Source organism: Salvia splendens, chromosome 14, assembly GCF_004379255.2.
Source record: "Salvia splendens isolate huo1 chromosome 14, SspV2, whole genome shotgun sequence".
In the NCBI taxonomy this organism is placed as follows: Eukaryota; Viridiplantae; Streptophyta; class Magnoliopsida; order Lamiales; family Lamiaceae; genus Salvia; species Salvia splendens.
Genome location: NC_056045.1, coordinates 3,360,897 through 3,373,556, shown reverse-complemented (window position 1 = coordinate 3,373,556; position 12,660 = coordinate 3,360,897). Strand labels below are relative to the sequence as shown.

General features: G+C 31.7%; 1 protein-coding gene and 1 long non-coding RNA gene across 2 annotated transcripts; both read left to right on the top strand.

The window, feature by feature from the left end:
- The first annotated feature begins 1,999 nt into the window (after window positions 1-1,999).
- On the top strand, window positions 2,000-5,040 carry LOC121765886 (vesicle-associated protein 1-1-like). The gene is made up of 8 exons (XM_042162167.1): window positions 2,000-2,231; window positions 2,417-2,487; window positions 2,637-2,718; window positions 2,906-3,021; window positions 3,104-3,271; window positions 3,365-3,406; window positions 3,633-3,710; window positions 4,657-5,040. The coding sequence occupies exons 1-8, from the start codon at window positions 2,180-2,182 to the stop codon at window positions 4,795-4,797; spliced, it is 750 nt and encodes a 249-aa protein (XP_042018101.1). The 5' UTR covers window positions 2,000-2,179; the 3' UTR covers window positions 4,798-5,040.
- Window positions 5,041-8,668: 3,628 nt separating this feature from the next.
- Window positions 8,669-9,122, top strand: LOC121765049. Its single transcript, XR_006042711.1, has 2 exons — window positions 8,669-8,779; window positions 8,860-9,122. It is a non-coding gene; the product is annotated as an uncharacterized LOC121765049 (long non-coding RNA).
- Window positions 9,123-12,660: the final 3,538 nt, after the last annotated feature.

Genomic DNA, 12,660 nt, shown 5'->3' with positions numbered 1-12,660 from the left:
GCATATAGAGTTCTGTTAACTATTCCTGTAACTGTTGCATCGGCAGAACGAAGCTTTTCTAAATTGAAGCTATTGAAGTCATATTTGCGTTCTACAATGACACAAGATAGACTGAATGATTTGGCCATAATCGCACTCGAGAGTGAGATGCTGGAGAAGATTGCATATGAGAACATCGTCGAAGATTTTTGCACAGGGCCTCTGATTTTGTCGGGACGGCCCTGGGAAATGGTAGATATGCTCCACTTGCATTTTAAAAAAATCGAATCAAATCATGGCAGTATTATTATGTCAAATTATTGAATAAAGCAGAAAGACCAAGTCAATTGTTCTTTTATTTTTACCAAAAAAGGTTATTTACCAAGAAAATTTTAAAAAGGGGAGTATTTTCAAAAAAACAGTCATTAAAAAAGATGTTTCACCGGGTGGCATTATTCTTATTGACCACTTCAACTAATCATCATAATTCGTAAGGTATATGTGAATGTAAAATTTCGAAGTGATCTATGTGGGGCTCTTGCCATAGTTACATACTTTTGGAAATCCAAAAAAATCTTATCTAATAAGTATTTATTTAAATAGAATTAATTCAATTAGGTTCGTATAGGTAGGATTGGCGTTGAGTGATAATATATGGTGGCATATTCTTTTGCCTTTATATTCACCTTTTTAGTGAAAGGAATCAGCCAAAATCATGTACAAAGAGGTGATATTTGTATATAATTAAGATGTTGATTAATTGCGTTAACATGATTGAATTTGAACTTTTCTTATCTAATTGTCGGACTATTTAATTACAAATAATCCGAATTGTTATTTTATGTGCTAGAATTTCTAACTCCCAACTCTAAACTTTTGAATTTGGGCTAACATGTCTTGTTAATCAAGCTTGAAAATTTTTATAATTATTTTAAAAAAAAATTAGAGTAGCAGATTTAGAGTAGGAGCGGTAATTTTCTGCATTCCTATCGGATTTGATGGTTGCGTTTGAGAATTGCAGAAGAGATGCGTGAAATTGATTTTAGAGAAGGAAAGGAGAGATGACGTGGACAGAGGCGCTCACAATGTCGCTCAGCATATCATTTCTCAGGGAAAGGATATCCACAAATAAAAACAAAAATATGTATTTATTTCAGTGTGTTATTCATCAGTGATTGCAACGTAAAATTAAATTGAATGATTTATACATGCTAATATTTTATGCTACTATTGTTCTATTCTTTGTTTTCATTAATAGACTTATTAATTCAGTTCAGAAATGAACATCAACATCTGACATTTAACAAAACTAGCTTCAACTCTTTCCTCAATCCTCCTCACCATGGTTTTGACATAATAAAGCATTAAGCATATTAACTTTACTTAAACGTATGATAAATAAATGATACAAAATAAAGAGTGTAGATTCACATTTAATTAACACAAAAAATGACTTAAAAGTATAACTTATTCCTACTCTATCTCCTCCTTTATTGCTGCATTACTATCTAACAACACATTGATACGAATTCGTAATTTTGTAGTACTATAGTAGTAAATATGTTGGCCAAGAGAATCTCATAAATTTCACAATGCCCACAAACCACTTCACTCGGAAAAATTAGCAAGTAAAAAGTGTTCGTTGTACTCGCTAGTCGCTAATATATCACTTAGAAAATTTCACGAGAACATAAATTATGCCGGTGAAATAGTACATCATAAGTATATACGATGCTACTAGATTCACGAGAAACACGACAAATTTGCAAGCACACAAATTTGCAATCACACAGTTTTTCAAAATTTAAAAAAGTAGGAAAATTTATTTATTTACACTACCAACAAACAACATAAACCAAACTTTCATCCTTTTTTGGTTTTATTCATTTCCATATTACCTTTTTGAACTAAGAAAACGCTATCCTAGATTGTAGGGGCAATATAAATACCCTTATATAACTGAAGGGCCAAAGTGAAATTAACCTTAAATTATTCATTTATAATCTGTCTGCACTTTCCACGTTTGCGTAATTTATGTCTCTCTCTCTCCGGAAGAAATCCAAAGCCTAAGATCTCTCTCCTAACTCACCCCTCTTAATTAATATCGCCGTGAAACGGTGATTGGATTCAATCTCGCCGCCGTCAGCCGGAATCTTTAACACCATCAATTATCCGGCGGACAGCAGCGATCAGCTAAGAGATGAGTGCCAGCGAGCTCCTTCAAATTGAACCCCTTGAGCTTCAATTCCCATGTAAGTGAGATGCCTCTTGCATTTCTGTGACGAATTTAGGTCTGTCTTACTGTGTTGGAAGGTTTTTTAGTTCAATTGAGTTCTAGAAGGTTCCGTGGTTTAGGCAAAATAGTGACGAGTCTGCTTTAATTTACTTGTTATGATGGTTTTGGGTTAATATACTTTGCATTTGTGGTGTGTGATAGTCGAATTGAAGAAGCAGATCTCATGTTCGATGCAATTGACGAACAAGTCTGAGAATCATGTTGCATTCAAGGTAGCTGTTTTGTGGCGTTAAGAGCCTTCATTTGGTTTAGGATTACGTTTCACTTCATGATTTATTCGTTTTGTGAATTTTGGAGAAAGCCCTGTTATTGGAAATGTTCATGTTAATAGCATTCATGTGGTTTCTGCTTCTCTATTCAGGTGAAGACGACGAATCCGAAGAAGTACTGTGTGAGGCCAAACACGGGAGTCGTGATGCCAAATTCTAGTTGTGATGTTACAGGTCTCCCCTTCCATCCCACCACTCTCCCTCGCCAAATGTTTGTGCATGCGCCTACGAATAGATTTTACGTTTCAAATAAGGCTTATGCAAATTTAGCTACTTTTCAATGGGGAAATGTTTTAAGAGGATATTTTGTTATTGCGTCCTACATAATAGTGAGTCTGGAATTCTTTGGTCATTCATTCAGTTACCATGCAAGCCCAAAAGGAGGCTCCACCGGATATGCAATGCAGGGATAAGTTTCTCCTTCAGAGTGCAGTTGTGAACTCTTGGATAGCTTCAAAGGATATTACTCCAGAAATGGTAATTTTATGATTCTTTCTGCAGCATGCAGTATATGTTGCAAAACAAAGATTGTAATCATATCTATGTGATCTGTATTTAGTTCAACAAAGAATTCGGGAACCAAGTAGAAGAATATAAATTGAGAGTAGCCTATGTTCCACCCCCTCAACCCCCTTCACCTGTTCGAGAAGGCTCAGAGGAGGGCTCCTCGCCTAAGGCATCAGTGTCAGGGAATGGGACTGTAAACCAGGCTTCTGATTTGAACAAGGTAACTTTGGATGATGTGGCATACTTTTTCTATCCAAGAAGATATTTAAGATTAACGATTCAGTAATCTCTCATCCTCTTTATGACTTTGCAGATGTCAAAAGGACTCCCTGAAACAAATGGAATCACATCAGAGGTTAATTCATTTTCTGTTTCTCTAAATTTCTTGTCACTAATTATGTAAATTATGGGTTCCTGGTTCTTGTCTAGTTGGACATTCTGTTTACCTATCATCTTCCTGTTATTAGCAATTAAGGAATATGCTGAATTTCATTTAGAAGATATCTTTCCCTACCAAAAGACAATAGTAAAGTCATAAAGATACTCGGTTTGCTGATTATTGGTCTTTGGCTTGTTTGTAGGTCAATGCCCTTATTTCGAAGCTGAGAGAAGAAAAACAATCTGATATTCAGCAAAATAACAGTCTTCGACAAGAACTGGTAATCATTTAAAACCTGATTTCTAAGAGTTTTTTTGTAGGTCAACTATGAAAGACATAGTATGATTTGTTTATGTACTTCGGACTACTGGGGATGAACGCCATGAAAATGCAGAAGCATGTTTAAATCATTAAACTGTGGCAATCTGGACTTGTGCATTATTAGGTGCATTATTAGGTCACCATATGCTCCAATTGGTTTCTGCTGAATTTAATTATTTTTAAATAAACCTGACATACACTTTTGATCACATGAGTTTGATTTGGCAAATCTGAATGTTAGAACCAATAATCTACTGATGGATAATTGCCAAGCACTATTTACTTTACTTACCTATATCATCAAGAAGTCTCTGCCATTAATCTAATCAAATTAATAGAAATATTTATCTGATCCTGAGAATCACGGAATGTTTGAACCCTCAACTCTCACATTTTATACGAGGAGATGAAAATTTTGTTGGCTGAAAATGGATTGAATGAAATTTAGCTTCTTTCAGTTATATGCTTTGTAGTAGTATAAAATTGGCTTACATATAGTTGCTGTAGATGTCTAATGTATAGCCAAACAGTGTTTCTTTAAGTAAAAGGTAGGATTTGAGGAAAGTGGGCTTCAAATCATCCTTTTATTTGTCATTATTTTGTTAGATTTACACACACAAACCCGATATGACTTGAAGCCCCAGCCTATTTATCAAAGCCTAAAGGGAAAACATTTTACCAACTGAGTTGTGTTTCATCATCTATTTGTGATATTTTTATTTGTTAAGTTTCAAGTTCAGCATGACATTACACTCTAATTGAGATTTAGCAGAACTGTAAGCCTATTTTTCATGATGTTCCTAGGATCCAGATAGGGAAGATTAGGTTTTCCTATTATACTTCACATCGGATATTAAAATTCTACCTTGAATCAATTTAGTAGTTCATTTGCTTATGTCATGTAGGAGCTCGTGAGACGTCAACGTCAAAGCAGTACCACTGGTGTCCCCATCATGTTTGTCATCATTGCTGGCTTGATTGGGATCGTGTTGGGATATCTTTTGAATGGGATCCTGATATCTTTTATAGATAACACAAGCACATGATGTGCTGCTTCATTCGGGGATATCCGAATCAGTTGCCTGCATGTTCAAATTATCGGACATTGAAGGGAATGTCACGTAGGAGCTTAATATTTTTGGTTAGTTTGCTTGAGTGTAGAAGCATGGATGCCCTGATGGGCTTGGTTGGTTTCAATAATTGCTCAAAGTGCATTTGTTGTGTGACTAGCTTTAGCCTCTTTCAAGGATACTATATTATTGTTCATATATATACAACTTGGTTTAGCACTTTAGGGTTTACTTGTTCATCTTGATTGAACAATGGTTAGTTCAGATTATCAAGACTTTGCTAGAGAAGATTAACTATGTTTCATTACATGTTAAAACCAACCTCTACTAAACTAAGAAAAACTCCATTTTAAACATGACAAATTATACATATACATGATATGAGATGTGATCAAATGCTAATTTTCTTAAGTTGCTAACTCATCAACGCACTATATTAAAAATGTCAACACGATGATATTAATATATCAACACATAATTTTGTTGATATTTTAATATATTGTGTTGACATTATGTGTTTACGTGATTATTTATCTTGAGCTAAGTTTATGGTAAACTATGAAAAACTATGTAAATTATTCCGGTCAGATGGAAAAAATGGAAAAGCCCTGACTGCATAGAGAAGAATACACATTCCTTGAGATAGCAAAAAGATGTACTGACTTTCCATCTCCATCACTATGAAAGCAATATATATAAGGGGAAAAATCTTAATTCCATCCAGGCAGCATCATCATCCACAAAATCTGTACCAAGATAAATGAACATTGTCAGAGATACATGCACCCACCTACTTTTCTAGACAAATACAAGATTCTGGTTTTAGTGTGGGCAAACATTCAAATTCAACACCAGATCATATCAGTGAAAGAAAGGACTTCAAAACCAGGTATCCTTCCATATGTAAAACAAATGCAATAAAGCATAACAATAATCAAAGCATGGCAAGTTTATTTTTCTTCATTCAACCAGAGCATATCACTGAAAGTTTTGGGTCAATAAGTTAACTTCCAACCTTGTTAGATAATAAGCAAGAAGTCAGATTTATAGCTGCATTTCAGCACTACACAGAACATTATCCATAACTAAAGCAAAGGAGAATATGAAGTTATTCAATCTACTAAATATTACTCCATAAAGCATTATCTTCTGATTTCGGCATTTTTACTGAATTGGGGTTTCTGATTCTTGTCTAATTGGTGATTTAGGGTTTTATTTCAGAAAGGCGGGAAATTTGCAATTCCCCTTTTTTTGACAAGTTGAGATATTATTAGATGACTGAAAACTTAATACGAGTAATAATATATATAACGAATATTAAGTAAATATATGCATAAAATTATTTGGAATAGAAATTGTAATCTACCCAAATATATGGCTAAGAGAAGGCAATCAAAATCTACTTTTTTCATCAAAATTGAATACTAGTACTACTTCAAATTCAAACTCTACTTAATTCCATAATATATCACTTGTTATAAGTCATTTCATTATTTAAACACCATTCACTTTAAATTTTAGGCAATTGAATATCCTCAAACTCTATAAGTTACACTACTCTAACAAAAGCAAAAAACTCCCAAAATATGGTAATGGCGTTGGGATGGGACAAAGTTGAATACAGATATCAAGCTTGCTAGACTTTAAGAAGACACGTCGACAGCTTAGTTTCGAAGAAGAGATTGTCGCAAATCCCATAGCCACTCTTGTCTCACTTATACAATATCAACATGTGTATATCCTAGGAATAATTTTTTAATATAAATTATAATATAGTAGTGTGGAGACCTAGTTATGTTGTAGTAATACCTTAATAGATCATTTAGTTTTAGGGGCTGCATATGTTAAATACAAATATGAATATATAAATTCAAAAGTTCATGAAAGTGCATCAAAAGTGTATACTCCTAATTTTCAATATTGAATATTACTCAAATCCCTAATAATCAACATGTTTTTGGCTCTTCCATTCAAATTTATACTAATGTTTATTATAGTAGTACTTCTTCTATTCTTCAAACGTGTGTAGTTTTCATTTTTGTATACAATCCCTAATAATCATCACGTTTTCTACTCAAACAACTATCTAGCAAGTGTTTAAATCGATGTTAAATCTAAAGTGATTTACTCTTGATGTACGAAGGAAATATTATTTATAATTTAATAATGTTGATAATTATTTAAAGTAAATGGAGTATAATATTATTATTTCAACCGCATACCCGTCTTTAATTGTGGGTAGCTAGTTTGTCGTTATATATAGTATTTCAATTTTCTAATTAAATCAATGCAAAAAATTCTCAATGCATGTGCATAGATAGTCATGGAATCCATGTAAAAAGAACCAAACATTTTGCAGGACCAGAAAAATGTTCCTAATAAACCACCTTTTCTTTTTCTTTTCTATTAAATTATTTAGACAAAGCACCCACACGTGTCACGCTCGTTATATCAATTAAATAGTCGCATTTAGTTAATGACATTTTGATCATCTAAGAAATGAGGTTGTTTCCACTTAATTTCAATTTATTGCTTTTTTTCCCACTCCAAACTTGTGTGTGGCTATAACTAAACCAATGTTGTGATGGGTAGGTATCGCATGGCCGCTTATTTTTCATATTAAAATTTATATTTAATGATAAACATTTGCAATTGATTTTTCACACCACGCATTTTCATTTCAATCAATATAGTTATATACGTAAATCATGGTCTAACTTCTAAGGAATATATATCATTGAAGTGTACGTTCCTTTTTTCTTCCTCTTTACTTGCACGAAGAAAAAATGTTAGTATCTTAACATTTTGATTTTGGTCATACACCAATCTCAATAAAATGTCTTTTGTTTTAAATGTTATGAATGAATTTTTTTACTTTTCATCGGCCATAACAAAAAAAATAGTAAACCTTAAACATCGAGATACATCTAATTGCATGGAGATAAACAAGTAAAACACATACATAGATTTGGGTCAAATACATTGAAATCAGCATACCCTTCCACCACTTGAAAGGATGTACATCAAAAGCATAAACACACATTTGACTTGTTTATTTAATTCATCACACATTCCTTCTCTTGTACTAGTATATCAATATTCATCAAATCAATTTCATATTTCATTGCACTATATATCATAAAAACGGTAGATAAAATGAAAATGATAAGAGTGTTTCATGGAGACTATATATAATGTATACTAAACACAAATGCAATTATTTCTAAACACAAAATTTCCCATGTAATAATTAATAAAGCAATGTATCTTAGTAGTACTATGTGATAGTATGATTTAACTAAAATTAGACAACAAGTCAAGTTTCACAATCCCAAAGAGGTTATCACTTTTTGCATAAAAAAATTAATATTAACTGTAAATAATGGATATATTATTACATGCAACATGGTGGGGGAAAAGCAAGAACTAGAAATCAGGAAGCACAACACAATTTGCCACAAAACTACACACACAAAGACAAGTAAAATAAGGGTAAATTAATTCCTCGATGCTAAACAAATTCGACAGGCTCTTATTTTCATGTTGCTCATGTTCTTCGATCTACACTTTTTTACCATTAATTTATCATTGATCTTTTCTAGGGAAAAAATCTTAAATTTGGACTCTTTCATCACTTCATCATCTATTTAACCGAAAAGATAGTGGTTTCTGCCGATCTTTCTCCATCACTCTGAGGTCCCAAATACGAAAATTTTCCCTCCCTTTAATTTCCTTTCTTTCTTGGACCAAATCTCAACCTTTTAGTGCTCCCTTTCACATTACCAAAATGGTTGTTTTATAGCAATATATACATATATATGAATGTGATTTTTGTGTTGCATTAAAATTAATGTCGATCATTAATATTGCTCTAATTGTTCTATTTCTTTCTCTGCATTCATCCAATGCTAGAGTAATCCCTGTGCCTTACAACCATCCTGCTAAGGACTTTGTCAAGGTAGTTAATCACCTCTTTCTCTCTATGAATTGAATGGATGAAAGTGAATGATGAAACTTCTGATTTATTATTGTGTGCAGGGAAATGATGTTGTGGGAGAAAAATCAGTAGGAGATAGAGATGGAGTGAGTCATGTTGTAAAAGATTCAATTTCTAAGAGGAATTTTAGGGTTCATCAAAAGAAAAGAGGAGAAGATGAAGAAGCTGCAGGTTTCAACCTTGATTATTTGCCGCCTAGGACACATCCCCCCTCCCATAATTAATTATATTTTTTTTTGTATATTGGAAATGGAGGGTGCTAATACTTTTTGAAGAAATCAATGTGCATTTTTTTGTGGTTCCAGAACTTGATCATGTGTTTATTTAGGAGTTTTTTTTTTAAGAAATAACAGTTAGTTAATGATCGAAACGAAACTATCTCAATTTTAGTGATTTTATCATATAAAGCAATTCCATTCTTTAAAAGATATCAATGCTATGATCATAATCTTTAGCGATTTTATTTGTGTGAAACTTGTCGGTTAATATTAATTGATGAAGAAAAGATTCAAACTAGAAAAAATTTGTTTTTATTAGAATCCCAACCCAAAATCATGATTGTTTTTCATTAGTCAGAAATTAAAGGTGAATCCTTATGATTGATTTATCACATTTGTAAAAGAGTTTCATGAGTAATTCTATTCACTGTCAAATCCATACAATATGATTAACATTTTTTATTATGAAATTGAGGAACACTTTTAATTTAGTAAAACATTCTTTTGTGAATATGTAACAAACCAATGATTGATTAAGTATTACGTACGACTCCGGATAACCGAATTGTTAACCAATAAAACTTAGATTAGTATCAAATTATATTGCAAAAAAAACGTACTTTCTTGATAAAAAATAATAATTACTAAAAATTCAAGATATACATTTTATGAAAATATAATCCTAAAATTTAGCAAAATTGGAGCTTTGTCTCTGGCTTCTGGAATTACTTGTTTCAGCTACACTATTCATATGATCTGTTTCACATATGCGTTTGTGTGTTATGATAAGTCTTAAATTACCAAAAAATATAAACTACAAGACAATATCAGAATATAATGTGTATTTTGCAAAGCAATAATTTATTCACTTTATTCAACATTGTAATTATAATACAACGTCCAAAAAACCAAACCGTCTTTTTAATGACTATAGCTTATTCCGCAGCTCCATAGTAGTTGGGCCTGCTTCAAGTTAGCCCAACTACTGAGGCCCAGTTTTATTATTTTACAAGCCTGTATGGCCCAAGTTTAGAGACTGAAGAAATTTCGAACTTCTAGTATTTCATGAATTGATTTTTGATAACTATAGTTTTAATTTTCATCTATGTAAAGAAAGAGAAGCACATGAGTAATTAACTGATGAACCAGATAATAAAGGACATATCAAATTTCGTTGATTATTTGACAGATCCTCAACAGTCAACACAAAATGATTTTATAATGGATATAAATTGGAAAATGGAATAACATATGTGGAACTGGAATTGGTGCTATATTTATGCAAAGGATATTTATAATTACTAATTTTATATGTAGAAATATTATTGATCTTGATATATAACCAAAAGCAATATCGTTGGAAAAAGCAAGAAAGTATTCATATTAAATATATTTGCCTAGATTCAACAACGTCAACATCAGAATATCCAGATTCAAAGCGCGGCTTCCATCCTAGATTCCGAAATGTAGAGATTAGCAAAACCCATCAACATAATAAAAAAGAATAATTATGATGAGAGTGGGAAGAAATGTTTTAAGTCAAATAAACATAATCTTGCATTCACATTAAAACTAAGTACGCAAATAACAATTAATTATAGAAATAATATGATTGTTTTAAGTCAAATAACAATTAACACTAAGTACGATTTCAGAATGTTTATTAGCAACATGGAAGCATACCTCAATTCCCATGAATAATTTTTTTTTTCTTTTCTTCTCTTCTCTCTATATTGTAGTACTATATCAGAAGATAAAATATAAGGAGGGATAGATTGTACAGTATGGTGGCGTTCGGTTGTCATGATTAATATCATGAGACTATCCATCTAGAATTAAGTTGTGAGATTATTTTAGTTGCAGGGGGAGGCTATGACTAATTATCATGAGACTATCCATCTAGGATTAAGTTGAAGGGTTCAATCTTATGAACCAAACATGATACATATTTAATCATGAGATTTAATCTTGTCAACCGAACCCCCCCTATATACATTACAATGTGTTCATTTCGTTCCTACTTCTTGTCCTTTGACTTTGGCTGAGAATATACCAACTTAGGAGATTCATATCACGTTTTTGAGATAAACAAATCTTAATCATTTATTTGCCCGACTAGAGCTTATTCCAGTTATCTTATTCATATGCATGTAAAAGCGCTTAAATTTTCAACACTTGACATTATTTGCATTTATTATTTTTTGCTTGTTACATACTCCATTAAACATACTCCTTCCGTCCTCCAAAAATAGACAAGGTTATGAATGACACGGGTTTTAATATATAAATGGTAAACTAAGAAATAAATAGAAAAAGTAAGAGATAGTGAGGGAAAAGGTAGTGAAATGAGTGTTAGTGGATTGTGCGATTCATATTATAAATGATGGGTAAATTATTATTTGTTGAAAACTTTTTATTTTTAGAATCAGTCTAATTTTGGTGGACACCCCAAAATGGTAAAAATTGTCTATTTTTGTGGACGGATGAAGAAAGATTTATGAAAACAATAATTAAAATTTTCATTAAACAACTAAAAATAAAAGTTTTTTAAAATATCTTGCATTTGTCATTAAATGTCTCATATTTCATTTTCGGTCTACCAATTATTAAATGCCTCATTAAACGTAAACTATTTTTGGTAGATAAACCTCATATTCCACTAATTCATTAAGTTTACATTTTATTATAATTATCTCCGCCCACAAAAAATAGTCTTAATAGTTGACGGCATGAGCTTTAATCCAAAAATAATAAAGTAAACGAGAGATATAAAAAAAGTAGTTGAAAGATTGTTGGTGAAAATTAAGACTTAGACTAATAAAAAAAATATGTAAAAATATATTTTTAAATGATTTAGATTAATAATGGGAGCTTTACATTAGTAATTTATGTTAATTTCAAACAAATATAAAATTTTATAGATAAAAAACATTAAAAATAGTTTTGGGAGACATGACTTTTCTAGATTTCGAAGGGCCGTAATATTTTGTAATAATTAAATAATAGTACTAGATTTCGAAGGGTCGTGAAATTCTCTGAATATTTTGTAATTAATTAATAGTGATGACGACGATGAAAGTATTTTATTATCAGTTGCACATCACTAGTCTCCAACCATAAACGGCTGCTTTGGAACCACTTCTTCCATCTATTTTATTCTTTTTTTTCAGGATAATTAATTTATTCCGTAGTCCACTACTGTTGTGCTAAATATAAATAATACTACTATGAGAGTTCGTCATCAATTGGCTAACAATACAATAGTTATTACCAAGCACAATAACTTTTTTAATACTCTCTCCGTCCCTAAAAAATATGCATTTGGATTCGGCACATGTTTTAATACAAAATCAGTAATGTAAGAGAGAGGTAGGAAGAAAAAGTAATTAAAATATTATTAGTTGTGAATGAATCTCACCCCATTAGAATGAAAAAGGGTTCCTAAAATTGGAAAGCGCGTATTCTTGTGGAACGAACCAAAAATGAAAGAGTGCATATTCTTATGGGACGGAAGGAATAATACTATTTGCATTCTCACTTTTCATCTTTAACAATGTACCGATATAAACTTTTTTTGTTATTAAAAAAACTCAACCTACAATGTACCGATATAAACTTTTTTTG